The 24,120-nt window shown below is 38.0% G+C and overlaps 1 protein-coding gene across 2 annotated transcripts in view; it reads left to right on the forward strand.

The window, feature by feature from the left end:
* The window catches only part of ITGAV (integrin subunit alpha V), an 80,311-nt gene extending 62,321 nt beyond the window's left edge, over positions 1 to 17,990 (forward strand). For both annotated transcript variants that reach the window (XM_053918836.2, XM_053918835.2), the window contains exons 19-30: positions 1,466 to 1,533; positions 2,188 to 2,335; positions 2,873 to 2,965; positions 5,166 to 5,245; positions 5,615 to 5,695; positions 6,159 to 6,264; positions 6,878 to 7,036; positions 7,659 to 7,772; positions 13,027 to 13,140; positions 13,238 to 13,345; positions 13,948 to 14,070; positions 14,318 to 17,990. In XM_053918836.2, the coding sequence (XP_053774811.1) occupies positions 1,466 to 1,533; positions 2,188 to 2,335; positions 2,873 to 2,965; positions 5,166 to 5,245; positions 5,615 to 5,695; positions 6,159 to 6,264; positions 6,878 to 7,036; positions 7,659 to 7,772; positions 13,027 to 13,140; positions 13,238 to 13,345; positions 13,948 to 14,070; positions 14,318 to 14,413 (1,290 nt within the window). In that variant the 3' untranslated portion in view covers positions 14,414 to 17,990. The remainder of the gene's footprint in view (positions 1 to 1,465; positions 1,534 to 2,187; positions 2,336 to 2,872; positions 2,966 to 5,165; positions 5,246 to 5,614; positions 5,696 to 6,158; positions 6,265 to 6,877; positions 7,037 to 7,658; positions 7,773 to 13,026; positions 13,141 to 13,237; positions 13,346 to 13,947; positions 14,071 to 14,317) is intronic.
* The last annotated feature ends 6,130 nt before the right edge of the window (positions 17,991 to 24,120 follow it).

Genomic DNA, 24,120 nt, shown 5'->3' on the forward strand with positions numbered 1-24,120 from the left:
TGAACAAGTAGAGCAAGGAATCTGCACAGATTTTGTGTTAAGCTTGAACATTCCTCCGTGGAAACTATTCACATGATTCAGAAGAATCATCTATGGGTAGCTGGTGATTGGCAGCTTCACCACAACAACATGCATGCTTATGCATCATGTCTTGTACAGTTTTTTGGTGAAACATCAAATCAGCCAGGTGACTCAGCCCCCCTACAGCCCAGATTTGGCACCCAGTGACTTCTGGCTTTTCCCAAAACTAAAATCACCTTTGCAAGTGAAGAGATTTTAGACCATTGATGAAATTCAGGAAAATATGACAGGCAGCTGATGGTGACTGGAACTGTGTGAGGTGCCACGGTGCAGACTTTGAAGGGGCTGAGGTGTCACTGTCCTATGTACATTGTTTCTTGTATCTTGTATCTTCTTCAATAACTGTCTCTATTTTGCATGTTACATGGCTAGATACCTTCTGGACAGACGTTGTATTACTGGGTTTCATCCCCAATTAAATTTACATTTATTGTCTATCATATAATTTTATTCCGGGTAGCTGCATATCCCTTGTAGTAACTTGGAAGCATACAGTCATCTTTTTTTTCTTTTTCAAGGAAGCCTTTCATTATTTTTCCCCTTTAAATCTTTTTCTGTCTTTCTGTCTGGCTTTGGACTTGAAGCCCTGTGGATGTTAACAATAGACAAACCAAAATGGCTTCATTTTTTTTCTCTTTTCTTAATTTTGATATTCTTTCAAATCCTCCTTAACCTCTTCTGCTTCCTCCCACTAGTCCTCTCTCTTGGATTTTCCACGCTGCTCAGCTGGCACACTCATGACCAGATTGAGAGGAGAAATTCAGGTTTTTGCTTACTACACGTCTCCTGGATGGGCTAACTTGAATGAGTCTAGATCTTTTTCCTTCACCTCTTTCCATGTGGCCATGCGTATGCTGGATTCACTTTGCCCAGTTTCTGTTCCCTTTCGTTTGCCGGTCTGAATTGCAATAATATGCACAACTGCTTTTTCTGTTAAACTCTGTAGCCACATTTCCACAGTGTTGGCAGAGGCATAGTCTGTCATGAGAAACTCTTAAGGGAGTTTATGTTGCCTGGGATCACACAACTTAGTGAGCAGCATCCAAACCCTCATTTCTTGACTGTTACTTTCTCTTCTACATGACACTTCATTCCAAAGTTGTAACAGCTTACTTTGAGATAGAACTAAAAGGTTCCAGCTAATTCTGTTCTGTCCTGGGAATTTTTTTTCTTCCTTATCATTCTTGAATATTTACTGACCTGTTTAAGTAGCCAGGATTCCTTTTCCCTTTAGGTATGCAAATAAGTTGATGAATTTATATAAATATGTGATTTTGTGTGTGTGTGTATTCACATGCTTCATATCTATTTTGATACATGCTGCATGTTTGACATGTATTGATTTTTTTTCATGTAGGAAAAATAAATTGCTTTTCTTTCCTAGGCACATATTCTCCTTGATTGTGGTGAAGACAATGTGTGTAAACCCAAACTGGAAGTTTCTGTAGACAGGTAAGGACGGTTCCAAATAATAAGCCATATAATAAGAAATTTAAATGGAAGAGCTTGTTTTTGTACTTAATAGTGTATCTTAAGGAGAATTAGTTATAGTAGAGTACAATATATGATTTTTTATAATAGAACTATCAACATTGAGCTTTAAAAAATACATACTGTGTTTTCTTAATTGCATAGGTTGACAGACCTATTCCCATTCTTCATTGAGTAGTATTAACAAAGTAACATTATATCCTCCTAAAGGTACATTTCATTATTGATATCCTCCTAACTAAAGGAATCTGATTACCATTTATATAGTATATAAATAATAAAGAATTTTGTGGGAATCATGACAAATGATTAACTCAGTTTTTTGGAAGAAGTCAAAGAATAATTATGTACAAAGAAGTATAAAATTGCTGTAGTAATAGATACGAATGATATGAGGTACTAGTGGCATCCACATTTTCTGTCACTTAGAGAAACACTGCATTTGCACCCAGTGTGCTATTCCCAGTTTTCTCTTGAGCCGTGAAGCAGTCTCAAAATATCTGGAGATGCTGTTGAACATGACAGCGCTTCTGTGTGTTTATCCCGTTTCTTTGAACAATTGTGCTATCCCTGTGCAGTCCTTTTCTCATTGACTGGATTTGTGTTCACCTGTAGGGATCAAAAGAAGATCTATGTTGGGGATGACAACCCTCTGACATTGATCGTTAAGGCTCAGAACCAAGGAGAAGGGGCCTACGAAGCTGAGCTCATTGTCTCCATCCCACCTCAGGCTGATTTCATTGGGGTTGTCCGCAATAGTGAAGTAAGCAAGCTGCCTCTTTAAAAATCGAAACACGCTCACAGGTCTCATTAACATTAATGAACTCCTCTCCTATGTAGAGCAAGCTTAGCCATTCTACCTAAGGCTGAGTTGCTAGACAATAGAGTGCCTATCTTACGTAAGTCCTTTCAAGCCTAATACTTTGGATAATGCATTGATAATGACGTTTTTAAAATTGCTAGCTAAGTGCCTGAAACAAGGTCAGATAGATACAGTGTCTAAGCCTGTCCATCAAATTATTTGTCAGAGGTAACATGGTTATATATCTAAGTCCTCAAGGGATCTTTCAGAAATACTTCTACATTTATATGTGGCAATTGTGCGCAATTCTGGCTTCACCCCGCCACCTTACCTCACCCTGCCATTTGCTCAAATAGATGCATTTGCTTTGTAAATCAAGAAACTTAAATATCCAACTGCATGACATTGTCTAGGAGTTTTTTAGTCTTACGGCTTCTGCTTTTTAAAATTTTTTGGTAATTAATTAATTTTCCTTTTAATCTTTTTTTTCTGTCTAAGGCCTTAGCAAGACTTTCCTGTGCATTTAAGACAGAAAACCACACCCGCCAGGTGGTATGTGACCTTGGAAACCCAATGAAGGCTGGAACTCAAGTAAGACATTTTATTTTGTTTCATTTTTTATTAAGATTTTATTTATCTGTTTTTAGAGAGGGGGAAGGGAGGGTGAAAGAGAGAGAGAGAGGTAGAGAAACATCCATGTGTGAGGGAAACATTGACTGGTTGCCTGTTGCACCCCCCCCCCGGGGGCCTTACCCACAACCCAGGCATGTGCCCTGACTGGGAATCAGACTGGCATGCTTTCGGTTCTCAGGCTGATGCTCAATCCACTGAGCCGCACCTGCCAGCGCGAACTAGGACATTTTAATTAAAGGGATTTTTTTTTTTATCCTCTAAAGAAAGCAGCACATTTTTCTATGGGTTTGTCCATCTAATTTTTTTTAATAAACACTTTAAAATAGTAACTTTGAATTGGTTTTAATTTAGAGTGCAGTGATTAGCAGTGTTTTGTTTAGTTTTGACTAAAACGCTGAAATAATGGGTTGTGTATTACACTGTATTCAATACACTGGTTTGTACACTCCCTTCATTTTGGTAAATGGATGAAAACATGGTTTAAGGACTGAAGTGGTAACTTGCCATTTTAAACGAATGCTTTCATGAATATTCACAGCTATTTGGACAAATGCCAAGACTGTCATTCTTAGGTGAGATAGAATTTCTCGTTAACTTGAAACCTTCATGGCTGTTGAGAACAGGATCAAGGAGCCACAGGTGGTTGAATCAGGCTTCCCTGCAGGTCCGGGGGCAGTTAGCCCAGGAGCTTGAGAGAAGCACTCCATGGGTCACTTCCCCAGTCCTCCAAAAAGTGAACAAGATACAGGGTGGGGCAGAAGTAGGTTTACACTGATTTGTATGGAAAATACAACAATTAATAAATAATAATACAAGAATAAACTCAGCGTTTTGTGTACTCACAACTGTAAATCTACTTTTGCCCCACTCTGTGCTTTATGGAATTCTTAGTATCAAGGAAAAATGGCAGTATATTTTGTGTTACTTTTTCAGTTGACCTAGATGTTGGCAATTTGAAGATCTGTGATAATATGGGGCTACGTATTCCACATTTACTCTTAAACACCATCCCTCCTGGTAAATGTAGTGAAAGGATACAAACTTGCAACTAGCAGTAAGTCCTCGAGATCTAATGCACCCTACTGTGAATATAGGTAATAATATTGTATCACAATCATCAAACTTGCAGAGAGACTAGATCTGAATTATTCCAGCACAAAAAAGAAGTGATAATTGTGTGCCGTGATAGAGGTGCTATCACTACAACAGCCATCATATTACAGTTTATAAATGTATCAAATCATGTTCTACACCTTAAACTTATACAGTGCTATGTATCAAGTGCATTTCAAATCAAAATGAAATATTCCATATTTCTGTAAGTATATTTTCCATTAAAAGTCATTACTTCTTGATGTATGAGCTCTTAGGTAATAGGACTTGAACAGAGTACCTAGACTTACATTTTTCCACATAATTTTAACACAATGTTTCATTAACAAGTTGAACATATTTTTTATTTTTTCATATTCTCATTCTCTCCAGCTTCTCCACTCATAACTCATTCATTATGGGTGATTCCAGGTTATTTCAAATGGCCAGCACCAGGCTTTGTAAAGTGGAGGGCAGTTTGAAGTCCCCAGAAATGCCTTTTCATGTGTTATTTATGTGATCCCAAAAGCCTTCTTTCCCTTATCTTGTAACTCAGTTGTTCTCTTTAAAGTAACAGTTTTCCACCTGCAGAAGTTAGGATGCTTGGTGTTGATGGAGTTGTGAGCGGTAGGCAGAAATCCTAGCTCTGGTCCTGTTTATGCCTTCTTTAGTCATGTTCTCTTACTCTTATACACCGTCCATTTCTTCTTCCCGCTCCATTAACACAAGTTCAGTTGTTGTCTTCCTGTAACCAAATCATTGTGTGTAAGTGTTTACTTTCATTGAGTCAACAAACATTTACTTTTGCATTTTTTGGAAAGATAATGAATATTATAAGAGATGTAATTAATAACTGCCATTAAATAGACTCCATTTTAGATGGCCCAGGTATCTTAAAAGAGATTTGATCAAAAGATCAGATTTAATTATCTTTGTTAGAATATTTTATCGTAAGCTCTGAAGAACTCTGTTTTAGAACATTCTTTTTTATTTGGACATTGGATTTGAGATTTCACTAATTAGATACTATTTTAACTAACATAACCATCTTTTCTTCTTCCTTCAGCTCTTAGCTGGTCTCCGTTTCAGTGTTCACCAGCAATCAGAGATGGATACTTCTGTGAAATTTGATTTACAAATCCAAAGGTATAAAACCAACCTTTTTAATTTATAATAACTGTTGAAATATTTGTCGTAAATAGGTCATGCAGTATATTTTAAAATGGAATAGAATTTACTAAAATTTCAGTACTTGATATACCATTTTTAAATCATTGTTTATATCATAAGAATAATTTTGTCAGTTTTGAGTTTATGAAACAAAATTTAAAGTTAAATAAAACTTGACCATCTTCTTGGAGTTAAATGCTAATGGAAATAATTATTTTATTTATGCTTTTTTATTTCTTCATTGCTTTTAATTTGTTTATTTTAGTGTCACTACATTTGCCTCTGTATAATTTTGGTGATTATGGTCAGTTCATTACTAAATATATATATCTTTTTCTTTTTCAGCTCCAATCTTTTTGACAAAGTAAGCCCGATTGTATCTTACAGAGTTGACCTTGCTGTTTTAGCTGCTGTTGAGATAAGAGGGTCAGTATGATTACCCAGGGGAGTATCTCTTTCTCATGATTTAAACTACTTTTCAAAAGTAACTACTCGGCCCCCTATCTACTTCTGGATAGTGGGCACTACGTGCTTACTGTGATGGTTTTAGTAGAGCTATAACTTCTATAGAAAGAATGTTCTAGGTGTATGTTCCAGAGCCCCAAGTATTTGGTTACCCTCTGGAAATAAACCATCCATGGCAACAGCAGGCGCAAAATAAGTGTACTGAACTTTTATGCAAGTTGACATCCATTCACCTATTACGTTAGATTATCAATAAATAGTTGTGTGTGTGTGTGTATACACACATGCAGGTTTTTTCTTTTAACTGTGTAGTGCTTCTTTTTATTAGTTCAACTTTTATTCATTTGGATACAGGATACTGTAGGAAATGAACTGACTGTACCATTTTGATATTTATGGTAGGTTTCCTTTGGTCATTGTTTAGGGTCTCAAGTCCCGATCACATCTTTCTTCCGGTTCCAAATTGGGAGCACAAGGAGAACCCCGAGACTGAAGAAGACGTTGGGCCAGTTATTCAGCACATCTATGAGGTTTGCGGTTCTTGGGTTTAACTGCTACCTGGTGGAAAGCCGACAAAGAGAGGAGCAGATAGGCTGCTTTTAAAAGACAGGTGTACTTAATTTTTATGTAAACTATGCATAGTTGACCAGAGAGATCTTTGAATTTTTCCCCTATTGTATGTAAGTTCATTTTTATTAGACAAGTAACTTCAAGAGGTTAAAGAAAGCAGTTCAAATAAATTGTTGCTTAAAATCAACTAGTTCTACTTGAGTAAAAGTAATAGGTCATTGCATATCTTCACAGGGACGTTCAGCAGTTCTGACTAAAAACTGAAAACACCCATAGCCGATCGTCAGTTTTGTTTCTGCGGGAAGAAAATTTCCTGTGCCATCTTTCACCAATAACTTCTTCATCTTTTCTTCTTTTGTTTATACTTCCGCCGTAACACAGACTGCCCCGCGCTTGAGGCGCACACTGAGTTTGATCTCTCCTGCGTGGTAACAGCCACGCTGTAACGTTAGGGTGACTATGGAAACTCTGCTGCTTCCAATACTGTTGCTAATGGTCCCTAAAGTTGATCTCGGGGAAGGATTATAACATCGATTTTTGCCCAAAGGGTTCACATTGTCTTTTTCTCACTAGCTGAGAAACAACGGGCCAAGTTCATTCAGCAAGGCAATGCTGAATCTTCAGTGGCCTTACAAATACAACAATAGCACCCTGTTGTACATCCTCCAGTACGATATCGACGGGCCGATGAACTGCACTTCAGATGTGGAGATCAACCCTTTGAGAATTAAGGTAATGGCTTAATGGCAGCTCTTCATTATGATATTTTTTTTCCTAAACTGACAAATGCATGAAATAAAACAACTATTTTAATCCATAAACCCATTCTGCAACAATATTTTAGTTTGTAACCCGTACACTGGGGATTAAATTGTTTATTTCTGTAATGAGGAAGGACTGATCCTGTGAAGTCCTAGTGAACCGTGTATTTCTGTGGTGTTCATGGAATTCTGTGTACTTGTGGATGTGGTCGTCTCCGTCCTAGCACGGACATTACACAATTTGGACACAGAAAGTTAACAAAGCAAAAAATACATGCCCATGATTGACATTTCTTGCAGACGGATCCTATGACATTTCAGGCTCTTTGAGGATGTTCTATCAGTTTCTCCGCTAGACTGTGCAAGGGGAGAAAAATCATGGGTAGGCATAGGCAACTTTTTTTTTGTTTTTACATATTCAGGGCTCGTGCTTATTTTGTCTGCTTTTCACCACATATATTAAGTAGTGGATTTTCTGTCGTATCAAATTTTCAGTCACTGTGCTTTAATTAACTTATAACAGTTTATGGGAAAAGGTCCATGTAAAATGTTTGCTGTTATTATTTACCACCAGTTTATTGATGTAATCCTAGGTTTCAAGTTCACAAACAACGGAGAAGAATGACACCCTTGCTGGGCAAGGTGGCCGGAACCATCTCGTCACTAAGCGGGATCTCACCCAGAGTGAAGGAGGTGTTCACACTTTGGTAAGTGTCATTTTGACAACAAGCGCTTTAAACATTTAAAAATATGTGATGATAGAACTGATGCCAAAGTACATTTCGAAAATAACAACAGCTGTGCTTGAAAGAACTACATATATTTTCACACCATTCAGTTCTCTTAACTTTTCTTGTTCCTAGTCAAATTAATGCCAGATTTTCTTCAAGTGATCTGTCTTTGTAGATTGGTAACACACATATTTTATGGTCCAACTTTGTGCTCTGACTGCACTTCCTTTAACTGGCCTCTTTCCGGGTCTCACCCTGATCTTTGAGACTTCAGTGCAATCCTGCAGGAGAGTCCCGGAGACCTCAACAAAAATACATTGCAAGAATAATTTGAGTTATGATTAACTTTTTTCATTTTATTATTATTTTTTATTATTGACACTATTACAGATGTCCCCCAACTCCTCCCCCTTCTTTGCTCACCCTCGCCAGGCCCCGACTCCCTGTCCCTCTGGCTACCATCACACTGTTGTCTGTGTGTGTGTGTCATACATCTGTGTTCTTTGGCTGATCTCCTCCCTTCTATCCAGTCCTTTCCACCTTGCACCCCTCTGAGATCTGTCGTCCGTTCCATGTATCCATGCCTCTGCTTCCATTTTGTTCATCGCTTTATTTTGTTCATTAGTTTTGTCTTTCTCTGACGAGTGTCTTTTACTTTAGCATAATAATCTCTAGGTCCATCCATACTGTTGCAAAAGGTAAGAGTTCTTTCTTTTTTATAGCCATGGACTATTCCACTGTGTAAATGCAACACAGCTTTGTTATCCACTCATCTACTGGTAGACACTTGGGCCGTTTCCAGATCTTGGCTGTTGTAAACAATGCTGCGATGAACATAGAGGTGCCTATATTCTTTCTGATTGGTGTTTTGGGATTCTTAGGGTTTTGTCTACTTCAGTCATTTGTTGCTGGCATATATGTGCACGTATGTATATGATTAACTTTTGTTGAGTCAGCCTAGATAATGATAATAATGTTATGAAGCAGCTTATCAGTTAAGTTTTTGAAACTTAATAGGTCTGCAAACCATCTCCTAGCAGAGAATCTGATACAGTGTTTATCATCATTAGCAGTTACCAGTTACTTTCACATTCCATGGTCCTTGTCAGTTCTTTGCTGATGATCAACTGCACGGTGATTTTGCACAATAAATCACCTCTTCCTTTGGGAAGCACTCCTCATTCACTTCTAGAACACTACTCTCTTCTGGTTCTCTGCCTACCACAATTGGTTACTTCTTAATCTCCATTTCCAGGCCTTTAGAGTATCTCAGGGCTTACATTTCTTGTCTGCACTGCCTACATTTATTCATTAGATCTGTGCTGTCCAGTCTTATAGACGCCAGCCACATTTCAGGGACTCAGTGGCCACTACTTGCAAATGCAGGTGTCTCTATACTGACGATCTCCTCATTGTCGAAGGTTCTGTCGTGCAGTGCTGCGCTATGTGGTCCCACACTCTTGCTGTAAATACTGCCTCTGTGTGCATGACTTCGATTTCTATTTCCAGCCTGATCCTCTGTATTGAACGCCACACTCTGTTTTTCAGCCTCCTACTGGAATACCTCTTAATAGTTAATAGGAGTCTTAAACTTAATTCTAAGAACATAACCTTGACTTTTCCCAACTCTGCTCTTTCTGTAGTGTTCCATATTTTAGTAATATCAAGTTCATTTTCTGTCTAAAACCTGGGCATCATACTTGGTTCCTGTCTTTCTCTTAAAGCTCACATCCTGTATATCAGCAAATTCTGTCACTATCTACTTAAAAAATATCCAGAGTCTGGCCCCTTTCACCAGTTCTGCCACTGCCACAACCTGACAGGTCACCATCCTCTCTCACTCGGACTATTGCCCAACCTCTAGTTGGAGTCCATGTTTCGCCCTCTTCCCCGCTGCAGTTTATTTGCCACACAGAAGCCACAGTGATCCACAGAAGCCATAGGTCACATCAGGGCCTTCCCACCTATCTCAGAGCACCAGAACCTGCAAAGCCGTTAAGCCCAAGGTAATAGAGGCTCTTGTGCCCTAGGCCTGTCTTTCCTCTTCTTACTCTGCTCCTCCCATTTTGACTATCTTGTCTTTCCTTGGACAGACAGCCCCAAGCATGTTTCTACCTCCAGGGTTCGAAAATTTCTCTCCCATCTGCCTGGAATGCTCTTCGCCCTGATATCCTTGTGGCTCACCTCTCCATCTTCTGCTCTCCTTAACTGACAGTACAACAGGCCATTCCTGACCAACCCATGTGAAGTAGAAATTACTTTCTACCCCCACCTCCCTTTGGACCCTGAACTCTTTATCCTCCTACAGAATTACACCTTTGAAAAAACTGAGATAAAACTTACGTAACATAAAAGTCACCATTTTTCAAAAGTGTACCATTTAGTGATTTTTGGTGTATTTACATTGTGCAACCACCATCATTATCGAATTCTAGAACATTTCATCAAAAAGAAATGCTGTGCTCGTTAATACCCATTTTCCCCTACCTCCAACCCCTGGCAACTATTAATCTGCTCTCTCTCTAAGGTTAGGTCTGTTCTGGACATTTTGTGTAAATAAAACCATGTAGCATGTGGCCTTCTGTGTTCCGCTTCTTTGATTTAGCATGATGCTTTTGAGGTTCACTGTGCTGTAGCATGTATTATTACTTCAATCGTTTTTAATAGTTCATTTTTTATTGTATTTTTTCCATTACCATTGATCCCCCCCATACCCTCTTCCATCTCCATCCACTCCCTTGCCCCCAGCAATCACCACTCTGTTATCCATGTCAATGAGTTCTTTTTCCTGTTTTCTCAACCCCTCCACCCCCTCCAAATCCTACCCCTACCCAGAGCTGTCAGCCTTGCTCTCTATGAGTCTGTCTCTATTTTGCTTGTTAGATCGGTTTGTTCATTAGATTCCACATGTGAGTGAAATCATGTTATCTGTTTTTCTCTGACTGGCTTATTTCACTTAGCATAATGTTCTCCAGGTCCATCCATGCTGTTGTGAAAGGTAGGAGCTACTTCTTTCTTTCTGCTACGTAGAATTCCATTGTGTAAATGTACTAGTTATTTTATCCACTCTTCTACTGATGGGCACTTGAGTACTTCCAAGTCATGACAATTGTAAATAACAAGGCAGTGAACACAGGGGTGCATATATTCTTCAAATTAGTGTATCAGATTTCTTCAGGTACATTCCCAGAAGTGGAATCACTGGGTCATAAGGCATTTCATTCCCAGCTGGCAATGTATAATGGTTCCAGTATCTCCCCATCCTGGCTATCACTTGCTGTTGACTTTTAAAAACATATTATTTTATAGTCATCCTCATCAGTGTGAACTAGTATCTCGTTTTATATGTAGTTCCTAATGACTAACGATATTGAACATCTTTCCATTTTGTATATCTTCTTTTGAGAGATGTCTATTTAAATACTTGGTTCATTTTACAAGTGACTTGTCTGCCTTTTATTGTTGGGTCGTAATGCTTTATAGAGTCTGGATACTCCTCTCCTCAGAGCTATGATTCACATATTTTCTCCCGTTCTGTCAGTTTCTTTTCACTTTCTTGATGCAAATTTTTGTATTCTTTGATGGGGTTTTTTTTAATTTGAAGAAGTCCACATTTCTTTTCTCAACTCTGTTTCTTCCTTTGTTGCTGGTGTGTTTGCTGTCACATTTAAGAATATGGACCTCAGGTCCTGAAGATTTACACCTCCGTTTTCTAAGTCTTATACTTTTAGCTCTTTCTTATGTTTACATCTCTCTCTCTCTTAAATGGTCTTTGCAGTCTGTTGAAAATGAATTGGCCATAAATGTATGGATTTATTTCTGAGCTCTTAATTCTCTTTTATTGATGTACATGTGTATCCTTATGCCAGTACCAAATTGTTTGAATATTGTAGCTCTTCAGGAAGTTTTGAAATTGCGGAGTGTGCGTCCTCCACGTTTTCTTCTTTGTCAACCTTGCTTTGGTTATTTGGAGTCCCTTATAAATTTATATTCATATAAATATTCATTTGAATTTTTGGATCAGCTTGTCCATTTCTACAAAAAAGGTAGTTGGATTTCTGACGAAGATTTTATTAGATCTGCCAATTTAGGAATATTGCCATCTTAGCTCTTTCAGATCTTGAACACGAGATATCTGTGTGTTAATTTATGTCTCCTTTAATTTCTTTCAAAAATATTTTGTGATGTTCAGTGTACAAGTCTCGTGCTTCCTTGGTTAAATTGCTTTACATATTTTATTATTTTTGATGCTATTTTAAATAGATCTCTTAATTTCAGTTCATTTAAGTTGTTTAATTTCATTTTCAGATTTTTTAGTGCCATAGAAATGTATATTAATCTTTTATTCTGTACATTTTCTGTACTTGTTTTTTAGCTCTAATAGTTTTATTGTGGATTCTATAGTGTTTTATATACATAAGATCCTGTCACCTAGGAATAGAGATAGCTTTACTCTTTCGTTTCCAGTCTGGATGCCTTTTATTTAACTTTTTTCTTGCGTCATACACTGGTAGAGCCTTTTGAACAATGTTGAATAAAAGTGTCAGTGGGAATCTTTGTCTTGTTCCTCGTCTTAAGGGGAAAGTATCTATTCTTTCACCGTTGAGTATAATGTTAGCTGTAGGCTCTTCATAGATGCCCTTCATCAGGTCGAGAAAGCTTGCTTCTATTCCTGGTCACCAACTGGAGGTGCCACTTACTAGATGCCATTGGTGGGAGCTATGTGCATGTGACACATTAATACAGTTTAGCCGGCCCGTAGTAGTGAGTATTTGTTAGCTTTGGCAGCCTGCCTTTAAGTTACTGATAAAAAGACTGAATGTAGCAAAGACCATCGGCATGCCACTTGATTTTTACATGAAATAACTGTTAAAGATTCACTGTTTTTCTTTTTAACAGGGATACTATGGTCTAATTTTTATGTCTTACTAAAGTCACCATGTTCATCGATTCTCAGAAGAATGTTGAGTTCTAGCCATAAAAATAAATCTTTTAGTATTATAGATCTTATCCTTCTATAACAAATTACATTAAAACAAACTCATTTTTAACGAAAATCATTCACATACTTGAATATAAGCCTGTTCATTTTAAACATTATTCCTACAAGGCAAAAGGATCTGGGTCATCTCTTTGGCCTTCCCATGAAATGAGTAAAATGTGTGATTTTCAAATGTTAAAGAGATGACAGAACGACCTTTTCTTGTCAGTAAATGTCATGTTTGGGCAGGGTTGTGGAATCGCCGAATGCTTGAAGATTGTCTGCCAGGTTGGGCGACTGGACAGAGGCAAGAGCGCCATCCTTTATGTGAAGTCTCTGCTGTGGACCGAGACCTTTATGAATGTAAGCGGCCAGATGCGGCACTTAGCGAGCTTACCCTTCTTTTCAGAGAAATAAAGTTGTACATTTAGGAAATCATTTCACTGTTACTTCCATACAGAAGGAAAACCAGAATCATTCATACTCTCTGAAGTCATCTGCTTCATTTAATGTCATTGAGTTTCCTTATAAGAACCTTCCCATCGAGGATATCTTCAACTCCACATTAGTAAGTCATTGATTTGGGGAAATGGAGTAAATGTACTCAGTTTAATGCCATTGATACTTTTAATTTATTTTAAATAATGGCAGGTTAACTATTTTGATAATTTAAAGTAATTAAGAGTTATTGGACAGGATTATAACGTAATTTAATATTATTTTACTCCCTCATCCCAGAATTATTAAAGGTAGAGCTTTTATTTTACCATCTTGTCCTATGTAAGAGATTCTTCGTATTTACTGAATTTCATGAAGGGAAATTTTGGGGAATTCATTCTCAGTAAGTTAGAAAGTTGGAAATTAACTGCAAGAAGTGAAGGCATTTTAAAGATCTTTAACTTGAGGATTAAAAATTGGACCAACATGTGTTGGACCAGTTTATGGATTGAACTATATGAAAATAATTTCACAGGTGGCAAGGAGTTCACCTGTTATTGGGAATTTTATGTGTATATGTGTCTGCTATCTATGCCAGATATGTAATAATAAATGCAAGAAAAGGAAATCATGTAAATGCCACTAAAATAAAAAGTAGTAGGCATTCAGATAGTTGTTGAATAAGTCAGTAAACTATTTTTAAAATGCAAAAACCTTCTTCTCCCCCAACAGGTTACCACCAACGTCACCTGGGGCATTCAGCCAGCACCCATGCCCGTGCCTGTGTGGGTAATAATTTTAGCAGTTCTAGCAGGGTTGTTGTTGTTGGCTGTTTTGGTGTTTGTGATGCACAGGGTAAGTAATGGGCGTAGGAAGAGAGGGAGGGAGGAGGAAGCAAGAAAAAAGGGGAAGGGAGGGCAAGAAAGGAGGAGGAATGGAAAAGAAGGAAGGGAAGGAGGTAAGGGATCTTTGGTGATGACGATGCATGATGAGCATTACATATTATTTGGAGGAAGACATTTTCTTGGTGATAATATAGTCAGAGTATTTTTAATATTCTTCGCTGATAAGGCAATAATGTTAGTTTTTCTTTAACTGACAGATGGGCTTTTTTAAACGTGTTAGACCACCTCAAGAAGAACAAGAAAGGGAACAGCTTCAACCTCATGAAAATGGTGAAGGAAACTCAGAAACTTAACTGTGATTTTTTAAGTTATGTTACATCCTGACCCATTAGAATTACCAACGTCACAGATTTCACTTTCCTTCATGAGGACTGAAGTTCCAAGACTTTACTGCTGATGGTGCCCATTGGTATTAACCACAAAAGGAGAGAGCAATATGTGTCAACTTCTTTATAAATTAGTTCAGACATACATTTAATACACATCAACTGACTTGTGTTTTTAGGTATTTACATAATAAAATTTGAAGTGATAGTTCTTTAATGTACATAAGACAGGTAGTGCCTGAATTACCACTTTGTGTAAAAAAGTACCTCCTATAATTCCTGTTTCTGGTTTGTATGTTGGATTTTGTTTGTTGTTGTTTTTATTGTTTTTGTTCTAAAGCGATTCGTGTTTGGACCTTAGCACCCACATCTTTGTACAGGTACTTAATGTTACTACACATCACACTACAGTTGAGTTCTCAAGTTACTAAAGACTTTGTAGCTCCATGAACTTGGATTTTAATATTACCTATATGGTGAACTTAAAAAAAAAAACTGACTCCACTAAAATTCTTTCCTGTAATAGATAGGTATAGTTATTTTGTTTTAATATGATGTTTGGGTACATGCTATTAAATTTTTATTTATTTAATCCACAGTCCATTTATTACATTTTAATTATTTAAGTTTAAGCTGTATTCCAAATCCTTTAAGTGAACCTATACTAAAAACTAGTTCTTAAATCAGAAAAGCCTCTTTTGTTCACTAGCTTAATTTCAGCTAAACATCATGATGCTTAAAGCCATATGGAGTTGAAAATCCATTTCCAAAGTACATTTGTTCCATTGTATTAGTCCAGCCATTTAGAATACAAAAAAATAAGCATTTGAATTTTAAAAAACTCTGTTTGTAGCTCTTTGATAGAGTTGCTTATTAATAGTGTGTTCTTAGATTAGAGCAAGACTTTTTAGTTGAGGTTAATTTATTTTCTTCATATATATGGGTTTTTTTTTTTTAATATAGTTCCAAAACTATTACTGAGAACAGGTCAAGATTAATGAGGAATCTTTACAACTTCAGGAATCTGCATCCAACCCCTACACCCCATGAGAAATCCTTGGAATTGAAATTCTTAAAGTAGCAATAGTATAATACCACATACATGGATATTACCTCATTCTGAGCAAGGTGTAATATGTAAAACCAGTCTCAGCTATCAGAATAACTTTTAAAAGGTACTTTTATAAGCAATTCAATTTATTGGAAACATTTGAAAACTTTCTTAGGTTTATTACCAAAAATTACTTTTCTAGAACTTTTTTAGTAAAAGCTGCACAGGTGGCAAATTGTATTTTTATATGTCTATAGGGTGATGAGTTTTTAGAGGAATAAGTGATTTATTCACAGTCCATCAAAGCCTAGGGATGACTATTAATTATAACTATTTTTGTGCAGTTACATCATGTTATGCATTAGAAATTGAGAGTTCAATAGCTTTTTAACTGCTGTCTTCACTAGTCAATGATAAATATTTCCCTTAAATAACTGAAATTTACCTTGCCACGTCTCGCGTTGTAATTCCCTACACAAGTGGCTGTCGTTATAAAATAGAGGCACATGTGGGTGAGTTACACAGTTAGAACATTGACAAGACCCTGTATTTAGCTTTAGTGAATTTCACAATTAATAGACTTTATAATATAGATTTTTTCCAGTAGTTCAAGAGGTCATAGTCGTATGCAATAACCAATAAATTCAAAATGTTGTTGAGGAAAAAGTATTTTTGTCCCAGGGCCTCCCACCAGACAGGCACTAAGCTGTTCTGTGACGACTTCCACCTTACCTGTTTTCCCGTGTACTGACAGTCATTCCTGAAAATCCTTGGACAGAAATTTACTCTTTCAAAAAAAGAGTTTGCTTTTGCACAATCTATTCCTATATAGCCTTTATTTTAAGGTAAAATCTTGTATAGCAGATAGGATGTTTTCATTGGAATTTAACATGATGTTTTAAATTGCCTTTATGAATTGTAGCCTTAGGCAATAATATGTTTTTAATGAAAAATTTATATCTAAAAAAAATCAGATGGTAGAAGTATACTTTTAAAAGCCTACTCTTTGAGGAGAATGTTTGGATTCTTTTAACCCTAAAGTAGCACGTGAATATATTTGGTTGAAATGTCAAAAAAATAACCCTATAAAAGCTTTTAACTTTCAGATATTTTAGATACTATTGTGTGATTTATTGCAAATATCTGTTTTGAGTATAAAACACTTAAAATGTAATTCAGTTTAAAAACACAGAAATGAGGTAGAGAATATTTTAAAGCATTTGATATTGGTAAGAAATATTGATACTGTTGTTAATTTCTTATATAGGCATTTACTTGAGAATTGATATTGTGAAAAACATTTGTGTGAGACATTTTTACATTTTCTTTCCTTTACCCTTGTCTTGTAGTTAATTATTGTTATAAATCTGATTGAGTAATTATTATAATTCTAATGAGTTCTTAATTCTGAAGTGTAAAACAGTCCAAATGTTAGTGCCACAACTGTACCTGTGTTATGAAACCACTTAGTCATAGTAAATTCTCATTAACCCTTATATTTATATAAAGAGAAAATTTACGTATTAGGAAAAGAAACTGCACTGGCTTCTTTAAGAGGGCTGTGGAAGACCTTTTATAGTGAGTCATGACCTGGGGAGAGATGCATGCGGCAGAAGTAGAGTGTGTGTGATCAGCAGACAGTTCGTAAGTGGGTAGACATCCCTGTGTTGCAGGATGGAGTGCCAAACGCGGTGAAGACTGAGTCCGTCTTGGAACACCTGTGTGTGACCATGGCCTGTCTCAGTGCCACCTTGGTTGCGCTCTTGGATAGCTTGTTTATGTTGTAGTTTAATATATAAGAAAAAATACAAAAACCGAAAACTGAATATAGGATCAGAAATGGTGAATGACATGACTTCATACTCAGTGTTTTGGAGAGTTATCCCTTTAACTTGTCAGCAGGCCAGTTGCAGTGACGAACCTGTGGACGTGCAGCATGCATAAATGCTTGTATTTCATTGTAGTTTCTGAAATACAATGAATTTCCTCGGAGAGGTACCGAATCCTTCATTTTTGTTGTCATTGTTCTCAAGTGCAATATAACAATGTAACCAAACCCAGATAATTTCCGACGTATTATTCATTTAGTAAGCCTAATCTAAATTGAGATTTATTAATATTTTGTTAGCAGGAAGAAGTGATTCTATTGTACTATGGATATACAAATGAAGTTACTTACTCCTAAAAGGTACATTTCTATGTTTTATTTCAGGCTGGACATGAACTGTTCCCTACTAGTTTTGAAACACTTTGAAATCTCTTGAAGTAACTTAGAAACTGTGTATATCAATTTAGCTTGCTACCTAAGTAACATAGATTTTCTTTATTTAGCTTCTCTTCTGATCACCCACATTGGGTGAGACATAAAATGAATGTGTTCTAAAACATGTCATTTGCTAACTTGATTTGAATTTGTGAAAACTGGTACGATGTTCTACTTAGTGCCCCAAGTGTAACTTGTGACTGTACAATAAACTTGAGCATATGGTGCCACTTTTGTGTAGAGACTATACTTGCCTTATATGATACTGTTTTGTTTTTAATTCACATGACCAAACACTGATGCACCAAAAAGATGACCTCAGTGAGATGACATGCCTCTCGAAATGCCTGAATTCTTAAGAGTGTTAGTTATTTGAAAAAAGGTAACACAAAAGAATTGTGTTCAGTAGATCAATAGGATTCATCCAAACTGAAGCACAGAGGAGAGGGAGGGAAGGAAGGAAGGAAAAAAAATAATCTCAAATTATTTTTTTCAAATAATCTTTGAAAAAAATAGTCTGTCTCTATTTTAGTTAGTTAAGTTAGAGTCCACATATGAGTGAAATCATACGGTATTTGTCTTTCTCTGACTGGTTTGTTTCACTTAGCATGATGCTCTCCAGGTACATCCGTGCTGTTGCAAAGGGTAAAGTGGCAGGCTGTAGCTCTGGGTTGGGGGTAGGGGTGGAGGGATCGAGCAAAAAAGAAAAGGTCTCATGGGCACAGACAATAGGGTGGTGATTGCAGGGCGAGTGGGTTAGAGGAGGGTGGAGGTGGAAGAGGGTGTAAGGGGGATAAATGGTAATGGCAAAATACAATAAAAATTCTCAAGCTTGTGGGCATCTAGATTTTTTTAGTTATTCTTTATATGTTCTATACACTCTTTGATATGTATGATACACTTCATAATAAAAATGAGGTTTAAATAAATTTTTAAAAAATCTTAATGACCCACAGGACAATCTAGATACAAAAGGAGTCTTAGGAGAGAGAAAATGGATCAGACAAAATATTGGAAGCCAAAAAGCTTCCAAATTTGATCAAAAATAGCAGCCTACAATTTTGGACACTCAGTGAGCTCCAAACAGGACAATGAGCGAAAACATTGTCTATGCGCATCGTGGCCAAACTGCCGAAACCCCGGGTTAGAAGGGGCTTACTTACCTCCGCTACTCGAACGTTCCTAATCTCATCGTCTAAATTCGGTGTGGGGAAGGCTTGGGTTGTGGTCTGTCCTGGGGCACAGTTCCTCTCCACATTGGAGCTGTGAAACTAAAGAAACAAGTTACCTGCTTCCAACATAACAGGGTGGGAAAGGCAAATGATAACAATTCCAGACATTCCGATTTAAAGAAGGAAAAAAGAAGAAGCCACTGATCCCAAGCAATGTTGAAATCCAGCTGGGCAAACTCCATTTGGTTTCAAATAGTTCTGTGAATAATTCTCTGTGGCTCCTGGCTCCACACTGAGTCTTTTTCCCCATGACAGAGCACGTTTGCAGCTGAGTATTGGCAAAATTTTGTGGGTCCAATATGCTTTTTCTTTTGTACTCTGTCTGTCATATACCAAACTGGCAGTATTTCTGCTGATACACTATTCACGTGAAACTTGTGGATCTCCGATCTCCAGTGGCTACTAAAGACCATACATATGTGGATGTACTGCTGGGCTCCCTCCTCTGTTCCACTAATCTGGATGCTTGCTTTTATAACATTACCACGCTGTTTTGACTACTAGAGCTTTGTATTGTATTTTGAAATCAGTTAGTGTACTATGCCCAGCTTTGTTCTTTTTGCTCAAGATTGCTTTGGCTGCTCACGTTTTTTTGTGGTTTTATATGACTTTCAGGATTGCTTTTTTCTGTGAATTTTTCTATTTCTGTGAAAAATGCCATTGGAATTTTGATAGGGATTGCATTGAATCTATAAATGGCTTTGGGGAGCATGGGCATTTTAACAATATTCGTTCTTCCAATCCATGAACAGGGGATAGTTTCCCATCTATCTGTGTCTTCTTTAATTACTGTCATCAGTGTCTTATAGTTGCCAGTGTACAGATCGTTCCCCTAAGGCTTTTCTTTTAATGTTATTGCAAATGGGATTTTCTTAATTTCTCTTTCACATAGTTCATTGATAGTGTGTTAAAACAACTAATTTCGTATGTTCATTTTGTATCCTGCAATTCTTCTCTATTTGTTGATTAGTTCCAACAGTTTTGGTGGAATCATTTAAGATTTTTTATATGTAAAATCATGTCATCTACAATACAAACAATTTTGTAATACTTCTTGCTCTTGGATTTCGATGCCTTTCCTCTTCTGCTTTTCCCTCCCTCTTTCTCTCCCCGCCCCCTCCTTCCTCCTCTCTCTCTCCTAACTGCTTTGGCTAGGACTCTAGTACTGTATTTAATGGAGGTGGTAGGAGTGGGCATCTTTGTCTTGTTTCTGGTCTTAGAAGAAATGCTTTCAGCTTTCACTGTTGAGTAGGATGTTAGTTGTATGTTTGTCACATTTGGCCTTTATTCTGTTGAAATACATTCCTTTCATACCTAACTTGTTGAGAGGTGGTTTTTTTTTTTTTTTTTTTGTATCGTTAGAGGATGTTGAATTTTGTCAAATGATTTTTCAACATTTCTTGAGATGGTCATATGATTTCTGTCCTTTATTTTGTTAATGTGGTATGTCACATTGATTGATTGATTTGCCAATGTTGATGGTGGGGGATGGCCTGCACCCTGAGTCCGTGGAGGCAGTCCTTGACCCTGGGTTCACTGGAGTCTGGATCTGTGGGTGCTGGTCTGGTACTGGGGTGGTCCTGGTGCCTAAAGCCACAGGGGCAGGCCTGGAGTTTGGGACCATGGGGGCTGCCCTAAAGACTGGGCCCAAAGGTGCTGGCCCGGTGCCTGGGGCCTCCGGGGGGAGGGGTGTGGAGCCAGCCTGGCATTGGGGCAGGCCTGGAGCCTCAACTGCAGGGGTAGGTTCTTTCTTAATTCTTGATAACATTGTATTTTTTCCCAGGATTATTTGGCTTCCCTATAATATTTTATCCAATCTTTCTTACCTATACCAAAAGATTTTATCCAGTTTTTCTTACCATATATATCACACACATACATGAAGTTGATCCTCATTATTCATGATTCCATATTTCTGAATTTGCCTTTTTGCTAAAATGTATTTGAAACCCCCAAATCAGTACTTTCACAGTTACTCCTGAAATGTGCAGAGCAGTGAAAAATTTGTTGCCGACATGCACATCCCCAGCTGAGTTCAAACAAGGTGAAGCTCTTCCTTTTGGCTGTCACTGTAGATGCCAAGTGTCCTTCTTATCGCCTATTTAATGACAGTTCTTTTTTTCCAGTTTTCTACGTTCTGTTGGTGATTTTGCTGTTTAAAGTGACCCCTAATTTTGTAGTGCTGAAGTGCTGTCTGGTGTCCCTAAGGAAGGCAGTCGTGTGCCTTCCGGAGAAAACGCGTGCTCGATAAGCTGCTTTCAGGGAGGGGTGGCAGTGCTGTTGGCTGCGAGCTCAATGGTAATGAGCCAAGAATATATAATAAATAAGGTGTCTTTAAACACACACATACACAGCAAGGTTATGTATTGAAGGGTTGATGAAAATGTTGTGACCAGAGGAACCTAACTATTCCTCCTGGGAGCCCCGGCTCAGTATTTGCTAATTTAGTGTGCAGAGTGACTTTATAGAACAGAATTACCAAAAAGAATGAGAATGGACTCCAAATGACAATGAAATTTATATACATTATAAAATATATGTAAGTAAAACAATAACCATATATAAAATTACCAAAAGAAAGTAGCAGCTGACATTTACCAAATAGTTTCCATACCAAGAAACTCTAAATATTTTACATTATTTCATTTTGTTACCTCCTTTTGGTGCTTCAAATTCTCCCACTATCCAGTTGAAAAAGCTGAGGTCTGGAGCCCTGGGTGGCTGGTGTGGCTCAGTGGTTGAGGCTTTGCCGTTTTGATTTCCTGGTCAGGGCAAATGCCTGGGGCAGGCTAGGTCCCCAGTAGGGGGGTGCATTCTCTCTCCCTTCCTCACTCTCTAAAACTAAATAAAATATTTTAAAAAACTCAGTTCTGGAGTCTTAGGTAAGTCACTCGGCTGTGAGTGGTGTGAGTGGTGTGTGTGGTGTGAGTGAGTGGTGTGTGTGGTGTGAGTGGTGGACACCAGAACACTGGTTCCAGAACCTCCAGAACCAATAGTTCTTCCTCTTAAAACTGACTTACTGATTTCACCAAGCCACTGAACAGTGTTAGACGTAGGAGGGGCTGGAGACACAGCTGTGAACGTGATGGCTCTGGCCCTTGTGGAACCCACACTAGTGAGGATATAGGCGAGTAAATACCAATTTTAAATGGAGTACTAAGGGGAAATATGAGATGTCATGCAAGCTCACAAAGGGGCATGTAATCAAAGCTAAGGGTGTCAGGAAATATATAAGACATACTGATTTTTATGTCTCTTACCAACTTTTTTGATTCACCAACTACTAGGCCTTACTGCATCAGATAATATGGCTTTTGTCTATTGCACAGAAATTAAGCACAAGCTATGTGAGCAATGGAGCATTTAAAAACCACATAAAATCCATCTTGACTGACAAAATTCTCTCTCGACAGTCCATAATATTGAAGGATTTGCTGTGCACCCTCTTCTGGGGGCCATAGAAGCAGTGGCTTGCCTCCAGAAGGTCAGCTGCTAACGCATTAGGGACGACTTGGCCACCGTGCAGCAGGATGGCAGGAATCCTGGCGGCACTCCTTTCCTCGTGATCTGCCAGTCAGGCTTCTGGAGCCGTTTTTTCCTTCCCTCTCTCCCGCAGTAGGGGTGAATTGGAAGAAAACGAAAAACAGTTCGATGGGACTAATGAAGGCTCTCTGCATTCAGCCCCCCCAGCGCCCCTGTGCACACAGGTGAGGCAGAGCGCCCTGACGGCACTGGTGCTCAGTGGAAGGGCCTCACTCCGGCATTTATTTTCCGAGTAACTACCCATGTAGTTTATTGGGTCTCAAAATCACTTTTAAAAAGCAATACAAGCTATTGTAAAACTTTCAAATTGGGTAGAAGGGTAAAATTACACATAATTAGTGTATCCTTGGGTGAATCAGTAGCCTCTGATCTTCAGTGTTTCTATTTGCTAATTAAGATAATGTAGCTAATTTGTATGATTGCTCTGAGGATACAATGACTAATGTACCTAAAAAGCCTACTTATTATTATTATTGTTATTATTATTTAACTTTATGGCTACATAGGCACTATCTCCACACCCTTGACAAAGAATAATTTCCCACTACTGAGAAGCTGGTTCTTTTCCAGCAAGGTGGAAACATTGGGAGGAACACATAAGAATGGTGAGGGTAGAAAGGTACTGTCCATTCAGTCAGATCAGCTGAATCAACCGTGATGGTAAACGATGCTGTGATGTCACAGTGAGATCACAGTGACATTATATAGCACGTCACATGGGCCCTCTAAATGCAGAGATTACAAATGAACAAGGCGTAGCTGACCACTTATTCTGCAGTCTGTATTATCACTTAATCTTGTTAAGGTCATAAACAGCCACCCAGGATCTCAATCTGGCAATTTGGGTGTCATACCAGACATACCCATCTCTCTCCTCCCCAGCCCAAACAATCAACGATCTCTGTTAATTCTAGCCCTAAATACTGAATTTCCCTCTTCTTTCCTCTCCTTCCCAGTCTCACAAGCCTTTGGCATCTCCTTGTGGGCTTTTACAAACACCTGCGAACCGGCCTTTTCCAAAGTATTCCCTGTAATCCATCCTCTGTACTGATAGGAAAGTGACAATGAAATTTATATATGCATACTGGTAGCAATTCCCTTCCCTGATTAATTTCTTTCACTAACTCATTACCACTTTCAGTGTAAATTTCAATTTCCTTATATAGCACCCAAGATTATTACAAGAGTTAACATATATAAAGTGCTTGAATGGTTCCTGGCATGAAGTAATTGCTATAGAAGTGTTTGCTATTTTTTTAATGACCTGATCTCCACTCTCCTTTTTCAGTGGAAAACAGCCACTCTGTCACAATCATTGCTTACTGTTTTCTAAGCCCCTCTGGGCTTTGCACGCATGCAGACCACACACAGGCACACACAGCCCTTTTTACTAGACCTGCTCACTCCCATCTCTGTGTGGAGCTCATTCTTTTTTAAACCCCACACCCCGCAGTATTTCATAGGTGCTTCCGTATACCACATAGGTAATTTCTTCCAATGCTTTGCGATCTCTGCACATTGTAGTGTTTCTCCAGTGGCAACCACCACACTGGGTGGCAATTTGCTTTTATGTACCTCTGCCCTA

The sequence above is a fragment of the Desmodus rotundus genome, chromosome 2 (genome assembly GCF_022682495.2).
Source record: "Desmodus rotundus isolate HL8 chromosome 2, HLdesRot8A.1, whole genome shotgun sequence".
Taxonomy (NCBI): domain Eukaryota; kingdom Metazoa; phylum Chordata; class Mammalia; order Chiroptera; family Phyllostomidae; genus Desmodus; species Desmodus rotundus.